The following is a 22500-nucleotide window of genomic DNA, read 5'->3' as shown; positions in this document are numbered from 1 at the left end:
ACCACCACCACCACCACCACCACTATAAAAAAAAATACAAGCATCAAAGAAGAACAGACATACAGAGAGGAGGAGGAGAAGGAGGAGGAGGAGGAGGAGGTGGAGGAGGAGAGATCGGAGGAAGGAGATAAGGAATTACTAGATGAGTTTCCCCCCTCCACTTCCTTAGTCTCCTTCCTTCCTCCTCCTCCTCCTCCTCCTCCTCCTCCTCCTCCTCCTCCTCCTCCTCCCCTGCATCTTGCCTCGGCTAGTGACCTCCCTCTCTCATCCTGAAGGACACTGGCTTTCCTCCTCCTCCTCCTCCTCCTCCTCCTCCTCCTCCTCCTCCTCTCCTCCTCCTCCTCCTCTTGCTCTTCAATTTATTTTATGTCTGTCAGTCTGTCCTTTTTTTTTTTCTTACTCTTCCTTTCTTCTTTTATTACAACTATTTTTATTTCTCCTCTCCTTCTTTTGCCTCCTGCCTTTCTATCCTTCTTCTTCCTCCTCCTCCTCCTCCTCCTCCTACGAGTGACCTTCTGAGGGTCATGCAATGGGTAGCAATCTCCCTCCCTCCCTCCCTCCCTTTCTCTCTTTCTCTCCTCCAGTACTCCCTCCCTTCCTCCCTCCCTCCTTCCCTCAGTCTTTCTCCCTTCGGCACTTCCACTGTGAATTCCAAAGGTCATGACATTGGGTGCATAGTGTTGTTGTTGTTGCTGTTGTTGTTGTTGTTGGTGGTGGTGGTGGTTGTGGTGATGATGATGATGATGATGATGTTGAGGTTGTTGATATTGTTGTTGTTGTTCTTGTTGTTGCTGCTGATGTCATGTTCTTAAGTACAGCTGCAAGTATGACATTTCACTTATCATGCCCTCTCTTCCTCCTCCTCCTCCTCCTCACGTTGGAAAAGAGACGACTGCGGGGAGACATGATACAAGTCTTTAAGTACCTGAACAAGCTCAGCAACGTTGATCACTCCAAACTCTTCACGCTACAAACTAACCTGAAAACAAGAAACAACGGAAAAACAATTCAAGCAAAGCGATGCAATACCGACATCGGCAGGAGTTATTTCTCGAATAGAGTTGTTCGCCACTGGAACAGCCTTCCTGCAGAAGTGGTTAGCGCAGAGACCATCAACTCCTTCAAGAAACGCATTGATCGCCACTTTGCTGCAACAGGAGTGAACTGAACGTTCCCAAGAGTAGGTACACAAGTGCTTTAATCCTTCCCTGCAAGCCACTCCTGTGGCAAACGGATTGATTAAATCACTGAACGCAGGCAGCCTAGTAATGAGCCAACAGGCTTTCTGCTGCCTGCTAGTCCATGTCCATGTTTCTTCCTCCTCTTCCCTTCTTCTTTTTCCTTCTTCCTTCCCTTCTCGCCTCTCTTCCTTCTTTCTTTCCTCATAAAGGCTATTTCACTTCCCCTTTTGTGTCTCATCTCTCTCTCTCTCTCTCTCTCTCTCTCTCTCTCTCTCTCTCTCTCTCTCTCTCTCTCTCTCTCTCTCTCTCTCTCTCTCTCTCTCTCTCTCTTGTTCTCTTTCCTCTCCACATGCTATCATCATTTTCTTCTCTCCTTCATTATCCTCTTTACGCATTCTTCACCTCCTCCTCCTCCTCCTCCTCTCTTTTGTTGCTCTCTCTTCCTTTGCAAGCTATAATCACTGTCTTTCCTCCCTCCTCCTCCTCCTCCTCCTCCTCCTCCTCCTCCTCCACTTATCTTCCCCCTCCTTTGCTCCACCTCTCCTCTCCCTTTCACCTCTCACACGTGAACTTGACTCCCTTTGTGACCTTCTCTCTCTCTCTCTCTCTCTCTCTCTCTCTCTCTCTCTCTCTCTCTCTCTCTCTCTCTCTCTCTCTCTCTCTCTCGTTGACCTCACGCCCAGATTCGCCGTTTCTGGAGACGCTAAATAATTGTTCTTCGTTCATGACCTTTGTCGGTGTCTGTTATTTCCTACTTCTTTTTATTTTTTTCTATTTATTTTCTTTTTTCATATTTTATTTTCTACTTTTTATTTTTCTATTTATTTTCTTTTTTTTCATATTTGATTTTCTACTTTTTATTTTTCATTTATTTTCTTTTTCTCATATTTTTATTTTTCATCGTTTTGTTTTGCTTTATTTGTTTTCGTTTTTCTATTTATTTCTTTTCTTTTTTTATTATTTTTATTCTTCCTCGTTTTCTGTTTTGTCTCATTTTTAAAAATTTTTTTTATCTATTTCTTATTTTCTATTTTATTTATTTATTTATGTATTTATTCTATTCTTATTTTTCATTTTTTTATATATTTTTAATTTTCTATTTTATTTATTTATTTTTCTATTTTTATTTTTCAATTTTTTTTTTCAATTTTATTTATTTTTTATTTTTATTTTTCATTTTCGGTCATTTTTTCATTATCGTTTCTTTTATTTATTTCCCTTGAGCTGTTTCCTTTACTGTAAAAAAGTCTGTTGTTTGTTCATTTGTTGCAAAAGTCATACTATTCTCTCTCTCTCTCTCTCTCTCTCTCTCTCTCTCTCTCTCTCTCTCTCTCTCTCTCTCTCTCTCTCTCTCTCTAGTATATATGTTCTTATGTTTACGGTTGAAATCATGCCTCTCTCTCTCTCTCTCTCTCTCTCTCTCTCTCTCTCTCTCTCTCTCTCTCTCTCTCTCTCTCTCTCTCTCTCTCTCTCTCTCTCTCTAGTATATATGTTCTTATGTTTACAGTTGATATCAGGCCCTTTTCTTCCTCCTTCTCGGGTTGGACATGGCGAAGCGTAACATTCAAGGGTAGCTACTAGTTTCAAGTCCTCGAGGTTCCGTTCATCCGTCAGTCTGTGAAATTTACGAGCCTGTCGCTGCATCTGACAACAAGGACTTGAAGAATTGTTGTCCAGTGCTGGCTCGCATGTCTTTCTAATTTTATCACCTGTTCACCTCTCCTATTCTTCTTCCTTAATTCCTTCTTTGTTCGCTTTTCTTCTCAGGCTTCCCTCACGTGTTCACCTTTCTTGTTCTTTCATTTGTTCGTCTTTCTTGTTGTTCTTCATTTATTTGTTTATCTTTCTTCTTTTTCTGCTCCTTCTTCTTCTTCCTCCCTTGTTTGTTCACCTTTCTTGTTCTTTCATTTGTTCGACTTTCTTCTTCTTCATTTATTTCTTTATCTTTCTTCTTCTTCTTCTTCTTCTTCTTCCCTCGTTTGTTCTCTCTCCTCTTCTTCTTTCTTTATTTGTTCACCTTCTTCAGTCTTCCCTTGAATTTGCTGCCTGTCTGTCTTTCTCTTCTGTAAGTCCTAATGTCCTGCTTTCTTCTGCTTCCCTCCCCTCTTCCTCCTCCTCCCCTTTTTCATTTCTCTCCTCTTATACTAGATGTCCTCCTCCCTTTCCTCCCCACCTTGCTAGTCTTCCTGTTTTTTTTCCTCCCCTCCCTCACTTCCTCCGCTTTTCCATTCCCCTCCCCTCTCATATCAGCTTTCCTTCTCCTTCCTCTCCTCCCCACCACCTTGCTACGTAGGTTAGTTATTGTTCATGGGGACGCGACACACCCATGGCTTCAAGAATTCAGTCACTCTGCATGTTTAAGAATGTTATATGACTTGTGAAAATTATCCTCTCGTTGTTTTTAATTCGTCTTTCCTTACTTGTTTATTTTTTTACAGTAAAGGAAGCAGTTCAAGGACAAAAATATATAAAAAGGGGAGAAAGTAAAAAGAGGAACGAGAAGGAAAAGGAAGCGAACGAGAAAGAAAGAAAGGAAAGGAAAGAGTGAGGGAAGGAGGGAGGGAAGGAAGGGAGGAAAAGAGGTGATTAGAAAGAAAATGAGGAATGAGAAGGAAAAGGAAGCGAACGAGAAAGAAAGAAAGGAAAGGAAAGAGGGAGGGAAGGAGGGAGAGAAGGAAGGGAGGGAGGGAGAGTTATTAGAGAGAAACAGGGAACGGAAGGAAAATGAAAATAAGGATGAAGAAAGAGAGGAAAGGAAGGAGAGGATGGGAAGGGCCGAGGGACGGAAGAGACAGTTAAGGGAAGGAAAGGGAAGAGAAGATGAAAGGGAGAAACTAAAAGAGGGAATGAAGGAATGAAGGGAGGGGAAGAAATTAGAGAGGAGTGGCCAGAAGCGAGGGCAGTTTAGGCTGGAGAGATGTCTTGGTACTAACGACATTTTTCTCTTTATTTTTCGCCAAGTTTACACGCAGCATCTGAAATTACATCCACGGCTTCAAGAATTCCCTTTTCATTTGCGTGTCTGATGTTAGTTTGTATGTGAAGTTTAGCCCCTCTCGTTCCCTCCACTTCCTTGCTATCAAACTTCCTTTCTGAATTTTCTGGTTTTCTTTCTGCTTTTACTTCGTTTTGTGTTCTCCTTGAGTCTGAAATAATAACCTTAGATGCGAGAGTTCATGGGTTCCTTTGCATGTCAGGCCGATGTTACTTTGCTCGTGAAATGATCTACTCTCGCTCTTTTTCATTTTTCATTTTTCTTTAATTTTCTTTTTCTTGTTCTTGTTCTTTTTATTTATTTTTTCTCTTTTATTTTTCTTCTTTTTCTTGTTCTTCTTGTTTTTTCTTATTTTTTCTTTTCTTCTTCTTATTTTTCTTTTTCTTCTTCTTCTTCTTCTTATTTTTTCTTCCTCTCACCTCCTCTCCTTCTCCTCCTATTATCCTTTCCAATTTTTCTTCTTTTCCATTTTATCCCATATTTATAACTTTCATTTTTCTTTTCCTTTTTGCTCTTCTTCCCTTAATTTTCTTTTCCTTTTTTAATCTTTCTCCTCATCTTTCTTTTCTTGCACTTCTCTTCTTACCATCCTCCTCCTCCTCCTCCTCCTCCTCCTCCTCCTCCTCTTGGATTTCATTTGCCTTCCTATCTAGTCAACAATATATTATGAGAGGGAGTTTCGTTTCTTAATTTTTTCTTCTCCAGCCCAAAGGCGTTCTGGGCCATCTGTTTCAAATTCGATTCATCTTTGTTTTTGTGTATTAAAATTAGTTTTTTTTTCTGATATTTTGGTTTCAAGTTTACGTTCTGTTAATTTTTTTTTTCATCCCTGTAAATTCTGAATCTTTTGTTAGTTTTCATATTTGTCATTCTTTTCTTTTTTGTCTGTTTCTTTTCATCCTTGCGAATTTTCATCCTTTTTGTTATTTTTTATGTTTTCATCCTTGTTCATCTTTTTCATTCCAGCAAATTTTTACGCTTTTGTTAATTTTCATCCTTTTTCCATGTTTTTTTTTTATCCCTGCAATTTCTCAGAAGTCTTTGGAGATTATTTTTATTCCTTTCGTTTATTGTGTTATAAAAGAAGACTCCTTCCTTTGTTGTTTTTATTTTATTGTTGTTTTTGTTAATATTATCACTGTTGCTCCTCCTCTTCATTTTGTTTTTCTTTTACACTTCTCTGTTTCTTCTTTTCCTATTGTCCGCGATTTCACAATTTTCTTCTCTTCTATTTTTATCCTTTTCATCATCTCTTTTCTTACACTCTTCTTCTTCTTACTTCTCTCCTCCTCCTTTTATCCTTACCCCACTTTTATTCCTCTCTACTTCTTCCTCTTCCTTATTTGTTCATTCCCTTTATTATTATTGTTATTGTTAGCATAAGAAACGAATCAGGTAGAGAGAGGGAGGAATGCGGACGATATCAGCCACCTGTCCACTAGCCCCCAAACACCTGAGGGACCGAGAAAGAGAAAATGAAAGTTAAAACAATAAGACAGAGAAGGAGGAGGAGGATGAGAGGATACAGAAGATGATAGAAGTCCATTTACCTGACGGTGTATAGCATTATCTTTCAAGGCGTTACTAATTACTTTCCTTCACGAATTTCCGAGTCACGTGATAGTATGCCCCGCGATACACCTGGTCCTCGTCACCTGTTGGGCGTTAAGAGTTCGTTCTCATCTCACCTGCACTTTCACCTTCACCCTCACCTTCTACGCTTACTCCTCTTCTTCTTCTTCTTCTTCGTCCTCTTTGATTTTTTTATTTTTATTTTTTCTTTTTTTTTCCTCTTTGTCCTCTTCAACCTTCTACTTCTTCTTTTTCTTCTACTTCTTTGTTTTCCTTTTCTTCTTTTTTTTTTCTTTTTTCTTTTTTCCCCTTTGTCCTCTTCAACCTTCTACTTCCACTATTCACTATTACCTCTCCTTCAAATTGTCCTTCCTCCCAAAGTTCCTTCCTTCCTCCATCTAATCGCCTCCTCCTCCTCCTCTTCCTCCTCCTTTTTTTTTCTCCACTTTCCTCAATTACGTTCAAATTTCGAAACACACAATGAAGACGAAAAAAAAAAGAAAGAAATAAGAAATGTGCCGTCCGTCCGCCTGTCAGTCCTTTTTTCACTTATTTGTCAGGTGGAGGAGGAGGAGGAGGAGGAGGAGGAGGAGGAGAAGCAGATGCAAACGAATGGTTGACGGAACTGATTGGCATTTCACGCGGATTAAGAGTACAGTGACCGTGGTGGTGATGATGGTGGTGGTGGTGATGATGGTGGTGATGGTGAGGGTGGTGGTGGTGGAGAGGTTGATAAAGTGTTAAGGTTGGTTATTGGTTGTATACAGTCATATATGTGTGTGTGTGTGTGTATGTGTGTGTGTGTGTCTGTGTGTGTGTGTGTGTGTGTGTAACCTCGCCCATACACACACCAGTTAATACTATCACGCTCTAACACACACACACACACACACAGCACTCACAAACATACACTCTTTTTTCCTGCCTGTTTCCTGTTTCCTGGTTCTGTTTGACGCCGAGTGACAAAGGAAATAGGGGAGGGAATGATGGAGGGAACGAGGGAGGGAGGGAAAGGATGGAGGGAGGGAGGGAGGTGATTAGAGAGACAGGGAACGAAGGAAAACGAGGAAGAGGAAAAGAGAGGAAAGGAGAGAAGGCAGGAAAGAAAGGGAATTCGAGAGACAGGAATGGGAAGGAAAATAAAGTGAAGGAGAAAGAAAAAGAGGAACGAGAAGGAAAAGGAAACGAAAGAAAGGAAGGAAAGGAAAGAGGGAGGGAAAAACGTGATTATAGAGACAAGGAACGGAAAGAAAATGAAGGTAAGAGGAAGAAAGAGAGGGAAGGAACGAGGGAAGGAAGGAGAAGAAGGGAAAGGAATGAAGAGATGGGGAAGGGAAGGACACGGACGAAGAGAAGGAGGAAGAAAGAGAGAAAAGGAACGTGAGAGGGAAGGAAAGGAATCGAGAGGAATGAGGAGAGAAAAGGAACGTGGGAGGAAAGGAAGGAATGAAGAGGAGTGAAGAGACAGTAAAGGGAAGGAAAGGGAAGAGAAGGAGAAAGAAGGAGAGGAACGGAGTGAGAAAGGGAAGACAGGAAAGAAAGGGAGGAGAATTGAGACAGGAAAGAGAAGGAAAGGGAAGAAGAGAAGGAGGAAGGAGGAGAGAAACAGAACTAGGGAGGGAAGGAAGGGAGGGAAAGGAAAGGAAAGGGAAGAAGAGAAGGAGGAAGGAAGAGAGAAACAGAACTAGGGAGGGAAGGAAGGGAGGGAAAGGAAAGGAAAGGGAAATGAAGGAGAAGGAAATGAAGGAATGGAACCGCTCCCATCACCACCCTCACTACCACCATCATCACCATCATCACCACCACCACTACCACTCACTACTACTACTACTACTACTACTACCATAACCCCCCCCCTCCCCCCCAAAGACAGACCCACTACAAATTTAGAACATGTCACCTTTTAACCTCACACACACACACACACACACACACACACACACACACACACACACAGAGTAATGAGGTATTTTTAGCCCGAAGCGTCGAGGAGGAAGAACGTTAAGTCCCGTTGAGGTTAACGTAAGGGGAACTACGATGATGATGAAGTAGAAGAAGAAGAAGAAGAAGAAGAAGAAGAAGAAGAAGAAGAAGAAGAAAACGAATACAAAAATGAATAAGAGTAAGAAAGAAATGGAAGGAAAGAGAAGATGAAGAAGAAGAAGAGGAAGAAGAAGAAGAAGAAGAAGAAGAAGAAGAAGAAGAAGAAGAAGACGAAGAAAGAGATAACAGAAAAAGAAAACAAAAGAAACAAAAAAAGAAGAGGAAGAACAGCGATACTAATAACAAGAGGAAGAAAAAGAACAACAACAAGAAGAAGAAAGAAGTAAAAGAAAAAGACAGAACAAGTTGATAATGAAAACAATGAATAAGAAAAGAAGAATAAAAAGACGAGGGGAGGAGGAAGAGGAAGAGGAGGAGGAGGAGGAGGAGGAGAAGGCAATCATTAATAAAGAGTTCATTCAAGTGTTCAATTTCTTCTCTTATCTCTAACGTGAAACCAAAAAACAAAGGAACGTCAAGGTTAAGGAATCGACACTTTTCACCTTCCTATCTTCACTCTTCCTTTCATCTTCTTCCTTGTATTAACTTTCTCTACTTTCCTCACTCCTTTCTGGCTCAAGGACTAGTGTGACGCAGATGAGCACCGAGGCGACGCGTAGCAATAGAGAATGTCCCAAACTTTATCTTACCTTTCCTTATTCCCTCCTATTCTCTCCTATTTCCTCCCTTTTTCTCTTCCTCCTCCTCTATTCTCCCTGTCTCTCCTCTTACTTATATCTCATTCCTCCTTCCCTCTCTTCTTCTCCCTTTCATTCATTCTAATTTCCTTCTCTTCTATTTCCTTCTCTGTCCTTCATCGTTCTCTTCTCTTTCCGTATTCTTCACCCTCTTCTTCTCTTCTTCCTCCTCCTTCTCCTCCTCCTCTCATTTTCTCATCTTTTCGCTATTCATCTTCTCTCTCCTTTCATTTTCATTATTATTTCTTATTCTCCTTCTGTTACTCCCTTTCCCTCCTCTTCCTCCTCTCCTTTCCTCTATTCCTCTGATCTTCCCCTTTACTCCTATTTCCCTTCCTTCTTTCTCCTCCTTCCTCATTCTCCTCTACTCTCCTTCCTTCTTCTTCCTTTCGCTCTCATTTCCCCTTTTCTTCTTAACGGTTATTCTCTACTCCTTCTTCCAACTTTTCTCATTTCCTCCCCTTTCCTTCTCTTCCTCCTCTTATTTCCTCTCCTTTCTTGACCTTTTCCCTTCCCATTTTACTCACTCTCCTCCATTCTCATTCCTTACTTCTTTCACCCTTGACTGACATGTTCCCCGACATTAGTATGACATCCACGAATGCTTCCAGACTTATCACACTCGCATCCGCCCCTCCAGGTTACCGTTAGGGGCTATCAGGATAATTTGACGGAGGGGGCGAAGGGAGGAAGGGAGGGTGGTGATGGTGTTATGTGATTTAAAGGGTGAGAACGATGGAGGGAAGGGCGGGAGGAAGGAAAGGGAGAGAAGGAGAGAGGGAGGGTGGAAAGGGAAGGAAGGGAGGAAGGGATGGAGATAAGGTTTGCGAGAAGAGAGATGTATGTAGGCTGTCACTGATAAGGTAGATAGATAGGTAGATAAAGAGTCAGACAAATAGACGGATAGATAGATATATAAATAAGATAGATGTATTGATAGATAAAAGAAATGAGAGAATGAGGGAATGAGAGGCGAAGGAAAGGTGAAGAAAGAAAGAGAATGGAAGGAGTAATAAATATGATGATGATGATGATGATGATGATGGGGGAGAAGGAGAAGGAGAGGGAGGTAAATTACAGGTGACTGGAGGTGTGTAAAGACGGGCGTGGGAGGTGGGCGTGGGAAAGAATGAAGGGCGTGGTGGTGATGATGGTGATGATGGTGGTTGTGGTGGTGATGATAGTGGTGGTGGTGATGATAGTGATGGTGATGATGGTGGTAGTGGTGGTGATGATAGTGATGGTGATGATGGTGGTGGTGGTGGTGGTGGTGATGGTGGTGGTGATGGTGATGCCTGTCTTTTTTTTCTCGTTCATTTCTTCTTTCTCTCTGTCTTTCTTTACTTCTCTTTCTTTCCCGTCACATTCATTCTTTCACATTTTTCTTAGTTTTCCATCTTCAACAATCTTGCTTTCACTGTTCCCCTTTCTTTCTCACTAACTTTCTTACTTTTTCTTTCTTTCTTTCTTTCTTATTTTCTTCCTTTCTTCCTTTCTTACTTTCACTGTTCTCCTTTCTTTCTTTCTTTCCTTCTTATTTTCTTCCTTTCTTCCTTTCTTTCTTTCACTGTTCTCCTTTCTTTCTTACTTTCTTTCTTTCTTTCTTATTTTCTTCCTTTCTTCCTTTCTTACTTTCACTGTTCTCCTTTCTTTCTTTCTTCCTTTCTTTCTTTCTTTCTTTCTTATTTTCTTCCTTTCTTCCTTTCACTGTTCTCCTTTCTTTCTTTCTTATTTTCTTCCTTTCACTGTTCTCCTTTCTTTCTTACTTTCTTATTTTCTTCCTTTCTTCCTTTCAATGTTCTCCTTTCTCACTAATACTCTCTGGCTTCCTATCTTTTTCTAATACTTGCTCTCTCATTCTTTCTCTTCTAATTCCTTTCTTTTTGCTTTCTTTCTCTCCATCACTTATCTGTCTATTTATATAAAAGAAAATAAGTGATATAAAAAACTTCGCTAAGAGAAATAGGGAGCGTAAATAAAAACAAACAAACAAACATTACACAAGACAACAACAACAACAACAATATAAACAAACGCTGAGAACATTGGTAATCAGACACACACACAAACAAACAAACAAACAAATACATCCACATAGATAATAAATAAAATAAAACAAATACTAAATAAATAATAAATAAATAAAATAAAACCGAACAACAAATCAGGCATTATGTCAGTCATCCCCCCCCCACCCCCCCCACCCCCCACCCCCCAAAAAAAGGAGGAAAAAGTCGTCATATTCAAACCTCCACACATTACTGTCAAGAGCATTCAATCCCTCTCCCTTTCAGCCCAACACCAACACGTAGTACCTTCAATCCCTTATCAAGTGGGATCGAACTTCATTGACCTGGAATCGAACACCTTTTGTGGAGGACTGAAAACTCTACTTCATGGCCACCTCCTCCTCCTCCCCCTGCCCCCCCCGGTGACCTCCTGATTTACGTTCCGACCCTCTATAGGAAGCGAGGGTCGTGCCTTTGTCCCTTAAATGATGTACTGGCCATGCTGGGAACACTGGAAAATATAAGTGCTGATGAACATGGTGGTCTACATGATATTACACTTCTACTACTACTACTACTACTACTACTACTACTACTACTACTACTACGATTACTACTACTACTACTACGGGCCTCCATCTATTAGAGTTGCGTTGTGAGCGGTATATTCTCTCATATCCTTTCACAAAGCAATTCATTGGCCCCACCCACTACTACTACTACTACTACTACTACTACTACTACCACTACTACTAAAAATAATGATAATAATAATGATACAATAATATTATCCAAATCAATATAAATCACCCAGATATATGACAGCCGAAGATAGTTAATATAAACGAAAGAAAATGTTTTAAAATTGAAAATATAAGATAAGGGAGAAAACAAAAACAACAACTAACATTTTAAAGGAGAACGTTTGCCTTAAATGATTAAAGGAAGAAAAAGACAAGGAGAAAGAGGAGGAGGAAGAGGAGGAGGAGCAACGGAGGAGGTGGCAGCAGAAGAAGAAGAAGAGGAAGAGGAGGAGGAGCCGGAAGAAGAGGAAGAAGAGGAGGAGGAGGATCAAGAGAGAGAAAGAGACACAGAAAGACAAAGGAATCCAAGCGTCCTAATGATGGGTTCGGATCTTCTTAAAACGGGTTCAACACTTTTCCGAAGGGTTCAGTTCAACAACACGACCTTTGCCATCACCTCCAGGGCTAGGGGGGAGAGGGAGGAGGAGGAGGAGGAGGAGGAGGAATGAGGAAGGAAGTGAAAGAAAGGGCGAAGTTATTGATAAGGGTTTAGAGGAGGAGGAGGAGGAGGAAGAGGAGGAGGAGGAGGAGGAGGAGGAGGAGGAGGAAGTAGGGGAAAGGTGAGGGTAACGGAGGTGGTGATGAGGGGTGAGAAAGGTGAAAGGGAGGAAGAAAGGAAGAGGAGGAATGGAGGAAGAAGGAAGAAGGAGGAGGAGGAAGAAAGAAAGAAGGAAAGAGTTAAGACATTCCTTTCTTCCTTTCTTTGTTTGTTTCTTTTTCTTAGTTTGTTTCTATGTTTGCTTCTTGTTTGTTTATTTCTGGAATGTTTTTTTTCTTTTCTTTCTTTTTTCCTTCCTTTTATACTCTTTTTTTTTCCTTCCTTGTTTCCTTTCTTTCTTTCTCTCATTCTTTCTTTCTTTCTTTCTTCCCTCCTTTTCTTCCTTCTTTCCTTGTCTCCTTTCTTTCTTTCTCTTTCTTTTTTTCTTTCGTCTTGTCTTCCATCCTTCCTTCCTTCTTTACTTCCTTCCTTCCATCCTTCCTTCCTTCCTTCCTTCCTTCCTTCCATCCTTCCTTCCGGTCTTCAACAACTTACGGACAGACAAAGAAAGTTCAAGGTTCATTTTTTTTTCTATTTTCCTTCAATAGTCTTCTTTTTTTATCTCCATCTGATCTTTTCCCAAATAACTTAACTTTTTTTTTTCGTTACTTATAAGATCCACGAAAGAAACAATTATCTTTGCAATTCTTCCAAAACACTTATTCTTTTTAATTTTCCGAAACATTACACACGAAAACACATATATATCTTGTTTTTTTCAGCTTTCACTTCCTTTCCCTCCTCCTCCTCCTCCTTCTTCTTCTTCTTCTCCTCCTCCTCATCATCATCATCCTCCCCTCTCTCTTTCTTTGTCTCTTTCCATTTTCCCCTCAACCCCTTCTGTCCCTTTTCCGTTTCTCATGTTTCCTTCCTCTTCCTCCTATTTTGTTTATTTCGTGTTCCTGTGAGTCCTTTTCCATAATTTTCCCTTCCTTATCCTTCCTTTCCGTCTACTTCGCGTCCTTCATATCCTTTACCGATCGCTGTGTGTTCTATGGGTAAGGATCTCTTCGTTTTTCATCTTTCATTCATGTGAGTTCCTTCAGTATCCTTCTACAATAATTTACTTTCCTTATCCTTCCTTTCTTCTTCCTTTCCGTCTACTTCGCGTCCTTCATATCCTTTACCGATCGCTGTGTGGTCTATGGGTAAGGATCTCTTCGTTTTTCATCTTTCATTCATGTGAGTTCCTTCAGTATCCTTCTACAATCATTTTCTTTCCTTATATTTCCTTTCCTCTTCCCTCATTTTTGTCTACTCAACGTCTCCTTTCATCCTCTCTTAACTTATTTCTTCTTCCTATTCCCTTCCTTATCTCTGGTTCATTCCTTATTCTGTTCTCTACTTTAGGATTCTTCATTCTGGTATTTTTGTTTGTTTATCCTTCTGTAATTTATTATAGGATTCTTCATTCTTGTAAATTCTTGTGTCTTGTGTATCCACCTCCTTTATTTCCCTGATCCTTCTTCTTCCTCTTCCTTTTCGTCTACTTCGCGTCCTTCGAGTCCTATTGTATCGTATTGTATCCTTCTCCAACGTTTTTCCTTCCGTGTCCTTCCTTCCCCTCCCTCCTCTTCGTCTCCTTCACGTCCTTCATAACCTTTCCGTATCTCAAGTCCGTGGGTACAGGACTCCCTTACATCCGGCGCCGGGCTCAGGAGGTCAAGGTAACGGAGGAGAACGCTGAGGCAATGCGGAGATTAGCGTCCGTCCCCACTTTTTCCCTTCCCTAACCTTTTTTGCTTTCCCGGTTAATCTTCCCTTTTTTCTTCCCTATCCTTCCTTCGCGGTGTCTCTCTTCCTGGTTCTTCCTTAAACTGTTTTCGGTCAGTAATAATCTAAGTGTTTTTCATTCTATTAGGCCACGTTCACAGTGAGCCGACTCTGGGCCTCGGAAACTCAGCGACTCAGGGTATACGAGGCCTTGGGTGTGAATTATTTTGATGTGAAAGAGTCGCACATGGTCGGGAAGAGGTCTAGAAACGATCGCCGGATGCTGAGTCTGCACAGTTTGAAGGAGGCGTAAAAGTCCCAGGGTTGTCGTGGCCCAGAGTATCGTTGCAAGATTATCGCACGCAAGAGCCGCTTATTTACCGGTTTCTGCCCCGTAACTATTGCCAAGAAACACCAATACTTAACCATTTTAAGGATAACCATATATGAATGAAGTTATTTGGGTGATGAAAGTAGTTTTTGGGTCGAAAATCATCAAACATAAGAGGCAAAGTACGACAATCTGGCAACGTTGGCCCAGAGTCGGCAGTGTCAACGGAGCCTTACTGTTTTTCCTCTATTTTTCACTCCTTTTTTGTTTTCCTTTCCCGTTACTTCCCCGTCCGTCCACCAGAGTCACATATAAGGAAGCACGATATTTGTTTCTCTATTAACACTACAATTGACGTGTTTTCCATTCCGTATACAACTGTTTCCTCTTCCTTGGTCCACACTCCCTTATTTGTTTCCCAACCCGTTATTTCCTTTCCTGTGCAACGCTAAGTCTGAAAAAGAGCAGAGTTTGGTATTTCATTCGCCTCACAGTTTACGCGTTTTCCATTACACAGACTTCATTTTTTCTGCCTTTTTCCGTACTTCTTTTTACTTCCTTTCCTGTGCAACGCTAACTCTCTAAAAAGCACAGCACGATTTGGTATTTCATTCGCCTAACCGTTTACGCATTTTCCATTCCATATACTAAATTTTTTCTTCCTTTTTTACATCCTTCTTTTTTGTTTTCCTTCCCGTTATTTCCTTTCCTGTGCAACGCTAAGTCTGAAAAAGAGCAGAGTTTGGTATTTCATTCGCCTCACAGTTTACGCGATTTCCATTCCATATACTTCATTTTTTCTTCCTTTTTTCCATACTCCTTTTCGTTTCCCTCACAGTTTACGCGATTTCCACTCCATATACTTCATTTTTTCTTCCTTTTTTCCATACTCCTTCTCGTCTGACTAACGCCGTGTCCGAGGAAGCATGTCATTTGTTTCTCCATCAACATTATAATTCGTGCGTTTTCCATTCCAGGACTTATTTTCCGTCCTTTTCCACGTTCCTTTTTGTTTCCCTTCCCGTTAGTTCGTCTGCTGTCCAACACCGAGTCACGTCTGTTGCTACTTCACCATCATAGTTAACGTGTTCTTCCATTTCACCGCAACTACCTACTTCCCATTTTCTTCTACTCCCTTCCCCCCTTCCTTCCTCCCTCCCTCCCTCTCTTCCTCCCTGTTAGATAGCACGGTTGACCGCTTGAATAACGTAATTTACTCCTGAACTTCAGAATCTACCTATTTTTCATTTCAGTGCAATGTATTTTTCACTTTCTACTTGTTTCTCCCTCCCTCCCTCCCCCCCCGTTAGTCGCTCGCTTGACCACCAGGGAAAGGAGGTCATGGAAACGGTTTGTGTTCTTGTGTCGCCTGCTTGGCTGACCGCCTGGCTTGGCTGCGGGTTCAAGGCGCTACTGTTCCAGGTACGAGTTTACGGTCGGGGTCACTTGTTATGCTTTATATTTTAGAGTTAAAGCCCTGTTTGCTCTGTAAGCTTAAGGCCTCCTCTATTTACGATGGTCCGCTTTAGATCACTGCTCTGGTCCCAAAGCTCTTGTTTTATTTACCATTGAGGTCTGGAATCCGTTTCTGAGCACCGATCTGATCATGATTTGACTGATCTGAAACCAGAGGTGACTTGTAGCAGAAGACGCCCTCAGTCCTCTGCTGCACGGTGGATGACCCGTGGCTAGTTCTGCGTTTGTTTGGAACTATGCTTCTGGAGTTCTGGTTATGCGGTAAAGACGGCTGCCTATGTCGCTGTTTGCAGCTGTATGCGTGAACGACCGCTGTGTGATCTACACGAAGGACGGCATATTGTATCGGCGAACATGAATGATGGCGCGGTCTCTCAAGCCGTACCTCCCTTACTGCTTACTGCCTATAGCGCCGGTAGGCTTTCTTCAGGGGCCTGGTGGTCAGCCCAAGCCCGTTATGGCGCAGGCAATTTTTTATAGTGGCGCAAGTTATGCTTGGCTCATGCTGCCCCCCGGAACTCATTTTCGATTCACTTGGACGGTTTCTTCAAGAGTCCGGGTTGATGGGTGGTCTTCAGGATAGCATGTGGGTAGTCTTAAGCCACTCGGCGGTGACTGAAAAATCCCAGGTGGTTAGCGTGGGGATTCGAATCGACGTTGTCCATGGCGTGATGAATGCGGGCCCCGCACGCTAACCACTCAGCCACCGCCTAACCTAAACAACCAAAACATAAGGAGGTGTGTTTAAAAAGAGTAGTTCGGAACTGAGGACGACTAGGTTTACATTGTTACTGTATAAACTGATATTTTAGAAGATTTTGGTTTTTGAATATGGATGAAGTCAGATCTACCTTTAGAAAAATCCACACCTTAAGATTTTTTTGGGACAACAGCTATTTAGAAGGGAAAAGAGGGCCGTGTGATGCCCACATGCACACAATAAATCAGGTGAGCATAACACAGTGAATAATAGATGTTCATCGGAGCCTCAGTAGGAAGGTGGTTCCGGGTCCTGTATAGACGAGCACTCCACGTATTCCAGATAATTTTGTAGACACTCCGTTGATTTGATGCTTCCAATTTAAGTTCTCGTCCACACAAACACCACGAAATTTAGTATAATTTACACGCTTCACAGCCTCCCCGTCCAGTAACAATGGAAGCATATAGTTATTCATGGATCGACTTTGAAAAATGTATGTAGTTGGTTTTGGCATTATTAAGTTTTAACTTATTAGATTTAATCCATATATGGTTGGATACGAGTGTGTAGTGATGTTACAGAAAACGAATGTGATTTGTTATTGTTGTTATTACTATTTGTTAATATTATTACCACCATCATCATCTTAAGTCAAGTTTGATATCTGTTCTTTTATGTTTCTTCTTCTTCCTCTTTTCCTCCTCCTCCTCCTCGTTAAGAAAATGTCACCGTATATATCATCGCATATTGAGCTTGTAAGTGATAAGAACTTGGACGCTTTAACACACACACACACACACACACACACACAAGAAAGCACTGTGTGTGTGTGTGTGTGTGTGTGTGTGTGTGTGTGTGTGTATTGGGGGGCAGGTGAGGTTAATGGGCTGCAGGTAAGGCCAGGACAGGTTAGACAACAACAACAACAACAACGATAATCCTGATGGACGCTAAACCCTGAGATATGATTCCTGAAGTATTTGTAAATCTGTCTATTTATTTATTTATTTGTTTATTTATATATTTAATTATTTTCATTTATCTATTTATTACTGTAAGCCTTGACATTCATAAACAGAGATAGTGGAACCGCTATACTACTACTACTACTACTACTACTACTACTACTACTGCTACTACTACTACTATTAATAATCTCCATTTGAAACTATTGTCATATTTGCAATTTATCATATACCCGCACGATTTGTTCCTACCTCGTCAGCTTGTAAGGCGTTAAAATATACAGGTATCGTGTTCAGGCGAGGTCAGGTGGCATTGAGAGCGTCGACTGAGGGAGGACATTTTGCACATTTCTGAGTACGTGATACCTGTATTTATCAGCGCCTTGCACTCTACCCAAACCTGAAAGTTTTTGTTTTGCCTCGTCGCCTTCCTGAATCAGAGCTTATATATCCAATTTGTACCCACTGTCATTTTTTTTTTTATGTTTTTGAGGATAGGAGGCAATTCATGGGGATAAATCAAGTAGTCAATAAATAAATAAATAAATAACATAAATAAAACAAAAAAAGTGCGGTGACGGTGCTCCTTCAAATAGACTAAAACTTTTTGTAGTATCAGCGCTTTAGAAACACAAATTTTAACACTCAAGATAAGTATAAAAGTTTAAAATGTACGTCTTGTTTACCTTTCCTTTTCACGTTTCATATTCGTGTACCTCAATTTAACGAGATAAACTGTCGATTCGTACCGTAATAATTTTTTTACCAACATTTTTTTTTTCTTTAACCTGCTCGGAATAGTGAAAAGAAATATTAAGGCTTTACTTCTTGCCCATCTTTCCTTTCTCACCTTTCACCTTCGTACACCTGAAACGAGATAGATTACTGTCGAATTATTCCGCTATTTCTTTTCCCTTCATCTTTTTTTTCCTTTTTGATACCCAGGAGAGAGTAAGCACACCCATTTAGTCAGTTCTTCCTTCCTTCCTTTCTTCCTTCCTTCCTTTCTCCCTGCCATCCTTCCTTCCTTCCTTCCATCCTTCCTTCCTTTCTCTTTTCCTTCCTTCCTTCCATCCTTCCTGCCATGCTTCCTTCCTTCCTTCCATCCTTCCGGCCTTCCTTTCTTCCTTCCTTCCTTTCTTTCTTCCTTCTTTACTGCTTACCTTACTTTTCTTTGCCTCTCCAACACCTTAAAAACTCATGCTATCAAATACTTATCGATTCTTACCTTTATTACCCTTACCTTGACGTTACCTGCCTCCCTCCCTCCCTCCCTCCCTCTCTACCTTCCTACCTATCTGTACAAGCACCTGAATGACCTACCTCCTTCGCTCCCACCTAACCTCTATACCTGTTCCATACGTGTCCTGGCTCCTATATGTCTCGCGTCAGAATGAATAGATCCAATTAGTGCAGAGTAAACAGGTAAATCACAGGTATGTATGGATGTGTGGGTCATCTTCTGGCCAGTGTGATATATATGAGGGACGATGATGATGATGATGATGATGATGAATAAGTGATGATGGTGTAAATGTATGATAATGATGAATGATAATGTTGTTGTTGTGGTTGATGGTGGTGTTGGTAGCGTTGTTGTTGTTGTTGTTGTTGTTGTTGTCTTTCCCTTCACCTGACCAATACCTTAAAAAAAAATCATACTATCCAACACATCGATTCTTACCCTTACTCCCCTTACCTTAACGTCACTTCCTTTCCTCCCTCCCTCCCTACCTAATTACCTGTATTTACACCTGAATGTCCTACCTCCCTCTCTCCCACCTGACCTCTATACCTGTCTCATTCGTGTCCGGGCGGCTATATGTCTCCCGTCCGTATGAAAAAGATCCAATTAGTGTAGAGCAAGCAGGTAAATCACAGGTATGTATGGCTGTATGGGTCGTCTTGTGGCCTGTGTGATATATATGGTGGTGGTGGTGGTGGTTTGGGGGTGGTAGTGGAGGTGGTGATGATGATGATGATGAGGGATATTGGTGTGATGATGATAATGATAATGATGTTATTGCTGTCGCTGTTGTTGTTGGTGTTGGTGGTTGTGGTAGTGGTGGTTGTGGTGGAGGTGTTGTTGTTGTTGTTGTTGTTGGTGGTGGTGGTGGAGTTGTTGTTGTTGTTGTTGTTGTTGTTGTTGTTGTTGTTGTTGTTGGTGGTGGTGGTGGTGTTTTTTCTTTGTCGTGAGGATAACTATGATAAAAAAAAGATAATAGCGTAGAAATCATAAACGAAAAAAAAAAAGAAAGTAACTGGAAGAAAAGGAAAATGGAGGAACAGAACAGAGAAAATTATAGATAATATTAAAAAGATAAAGCCAAAAAAAAAAAAAAAAGTCTAGGGATTGAAATGATGAAAAGGAAGAGGAAAAAGAGGAAGAAGGAAGGAAGGAAAAGACACACACACACACACACACACACACACACACACACACCTTATCAAATTTATCATTCTCTCTCTTTTTCTCCCTCTCTTCTTTCTCACTTCGTCTATTGATACCTCGATGTGCAATACGTTTACAGTCAGGGAGGAGGAGGAGGAGGAGGAGGACGAGGAAGAGGAGGAGGAGGAGGAGGAAGATCAATGGTGAAATATTAACTAATTTGAACTCTTTTGATGGTGCCCTGATTGCCAAAATAGAGGAGGAGGAGGAGAAGGAGGAGGATGAGGAGGAGGAGGAGGAGAAGGAGTAAGAGGAGGAGGAGGAGGAGGAGGAAGAGGAGGAAGGAAGGAAGGGGGTTGGAGAACAGAAGAAAGGTAGGTAAGAGGTGGAGGGGAGAGGGGAAAAGAAGGTAGGAAGGAGGAGGAGGAGGAGGAGGAGGAGGAGGAGGAGGAGGAAGAGGGATAGGAGGAGGAGGAGAGACAGGAGGAGGAGGAGGAGGGAAGGAGGTGGAGTAAACTAGAAGAATAATAGATAAGAGGTGGAGGGAGAGGGGAAAAGAAGGAAGGAAGGAGAAGGAAAGGGGGGGGTGAAGGGGGTGAAGGGGGGTGATGGGGGGTTGGAGGGGGGTGTCTGTAGCATGGTAAGGGTACAAATACCTGTCCACACACCTCGCTCATTTAGTTCAGGTGAGACTTCTGGCCGGGAAGGTAAGAGAAAGGGTCCATCTCTCTCTCTCTCTCTCTCTCTCTCTCTCTCTCTCTCTCTCTCTCTCTCTCTCTCTCTCTCTCTCTCTCTCTCTCTCTCTAAGGTAAGTAAAAACTGAAATTAATAAGAGAAGAAAAAAAAAAAAAGCAAACGGAAATAAAGTACGTGAAAAAAATAAATGAAAATAAAAATACAATGAGAAAGGAAAAAGAAAAAAAAAGAAAATAAGAGAAAAAAAACACAAAACACAGAAAATTAAAAAAAAAATTAAAAAAACGAAATAAAAAGAAAACACGAAAAATTAAGTTAAAAAATATACATAAATGAAAAAAAAAATAAAGAGAAAGAAAAAAAAACTAACCTAACCCATTAAACTCTTTCTTCTCTTCCCTTTCCAGCGTACAACATGGAGAAGGGAGGCGAGGGGGAAGTACCACCACCACCACCACCACCACCACCACCACCACCACCGTCACCACCACCACCACCAGGCCCGTCCCCTAGTGATGGCGGTGGTGATAGTGGTGATGGTGATGATAGGGGTGGAGGGGGCACAGAACACAGACAACACCAACACCACCACAAGAGGTAAGAAGGAAAGAGAAAGAAGAGAAGAGGAAAAGAATAAGAGAAAGGAAAAATATATACTATACAATTAGTTTTTATCTTCTGTAAAAAAACAAAACAAAAAAACAAAAACAAAACTTCATCAGAACAGAAATACAATGTAACTCACCGACGGAAGATAAGAAAGAAAAGAGAGAAAAAAGAAAATAAAACATAAATACAAAAGCTTTTTACCGAATAAGCTTTTCAAATCCCAAAACAATTTAAACAACAACAACAACAAAAACTCAAGAAGGAAATAAATACAATCTCTCATAAACATTTAATTACGAGACTTTGCAGAACCCTATAATAATAATAATAATAATAATAATAATAATAATAATAATAATAATAATAATAATAATAATAATAATAATAATGCAGATATGATTTTTAATATTTCTTTATGGCTGTCTTTTTCTTCTGTCTGTCTGTCTGTCTTACTATCCATCTCCTTTCCTCTCCTTCATTCTCTCAATCTCTTTCTCTAAATGATTCTCTCTCTATATCTATTTCTATGTCTGTCTTTTTTCGGTCTGTCTAACTGCCTGTCTGTTTGTCTTTGTCTTTCTCCTTTTCTTTTCTATCTCTTTATTCTCATCTGTATCCATCTCTCTCTCTCTCTCTCTCTCTCTCTCAGCCTGCCCCATCCCCTTCGGCAGCGACCCCGGCAGCGTGGGGGTGTGGGTGGCCAATAAGGCAGTCGACGTTTTGCCAGACCAGGTAAGAAAAGGTTAATTAGTCTGTTAGTCCCACGCAGGTGACATTTAGACTTCGATTGCTCTTTCTCTTCCTCCTCCATTTGTTCTTTTTTTCTCCAACTGTTCTTTCTCTTCCTCGTGCTTCTCGTAGTGTTCCTTCTCCTCCTCCTTATCTTCTTTTTCTTCATCCATCTGTTTTTCTCTTTTCTTTATTTACTATTCATCCTCCTCCTCCTCCTCCTCCTCTTTCTCCTATTTACTAAAACCACCACTACTACTACTACTACTACTACTACTACTACTACTACTACTACTACTACTACTTTTTTACTACTTAAAAGATACCTCCACCCATGTTTATTTTCCCGACACAATCATGGCATCCAACCATATCACTAATACTACTTAGGACTGAATCTATACATATCACCTAATCCTCTCCTACTACTACTTTTGCATAAGCATCTTATATTTCTTTATTCCAATAACGAACTCCATAAAGAAATTTCAACCCTCTTGTTTTATCAAGCACAATTTTATCCATCAACAACAAACAAAAAGTTCCATATGGCGGTGAGTTGGCCGTGGCGACAAGGGTTACTGTTAAATTTGGCGGCCAGTAGGAAGCGGCCAGTTAGTCTGCGGCCAGTTGTCCTAGACCCCTCGTCCTCCTCCTTCTTTCCTCCCATCTTCCTTTCATTCCTTTCTGCTCTTCCTCTTCCATCTATCTCCTTCCCTTCTTCCCCTTCATTTACTCCTGCCTTCTTTCTTCTTCCTTGTCTGGTTCTTATTGTCCTGTTTCTTCTTTTTCTTCTACTACTACTACTACTACTACTACTACAACAAGGTCTTCTCTTACTCTCTATTTCGATATCAGGTGCCGACGGGACAGATAACAAGGCTTGAGTGTCTGCAAAAGAGCGACTACCTGTACCCACCTGGCGCGGTTAATTACCTGGACCTGAACTGCCTCTATGACGTCGAGACCTCCACCTGGCGCCTCACTTACCTTCCACTACCTGCTGAGGCTTATGAGACGACCTACTTTACCTGTGCTGCGCCTGTG

General features: G+C 41.1%; 2 protein-coding genes across 2 annotated transcripts in view; one reads left to right on the top strand and one right to left on the bottom strand.

Annotated features, from left to right (window-relative positions):
* Positions 1-9061, bottom strand: part of LOC126982354 (uncharacterized) — a 52562-nt gene extending 43501 nt beyond the window's left edge. Inside the window, exon 1 of the mRNA XM_050834370.1 lies at positions 9040-9061. Within this exon, the coding sequence (XP_050690327.1) occupies positions 9040-9061 (22 nt within the window). The remainder of the gene's footprint in view (positions 1-9039) is intronic.
* Positions 9062-20526: 11465 nt separating this feature from the next.
* The window catches only part of LOC126981169 (uncharacterized protein DDB_G0271670-like), a 4125-nt gene continuing 2151 nt past the window's right edge, over positions 20527-22500 (top strand). The window contains exons 1-3 of the mRNA XM_050831889.1: positions 20527-20712; positions 21374-21456; positions 22312-22500. The exon at positions 22312-22500 is cut by the window's right edge and continues 2151 nt beyond it. Coding sequence (XP_050687846.1) covers positions 20631-20712; positions 21374-21456; positions 22312-22500 — 354 coding nt within the window. The 5' untranslated portion in view covers positions 20527-20630. The remainder of the gene's footprint in view (positions 20713-21373; positions 21457-22311) is intronic.

The sequence above is a fragment of the Eriocheir sinensis genome, chromosome 4 (assembly GCF_024679095.1).
Source record: "Eriocheir sinensis breed Jianghai 21 chromosome 4, ASM2467909v1, whole genome shotgun sequence".
NCBI lineage: Eukaryota > Metazoa > Arthropoda > Malacostraca > Decapoda > Varunidae > Eriocheir > Eriocheir sinensis.
This window is presented reverse-complemented; position numbering and strand designations above follow the sequence as displayed.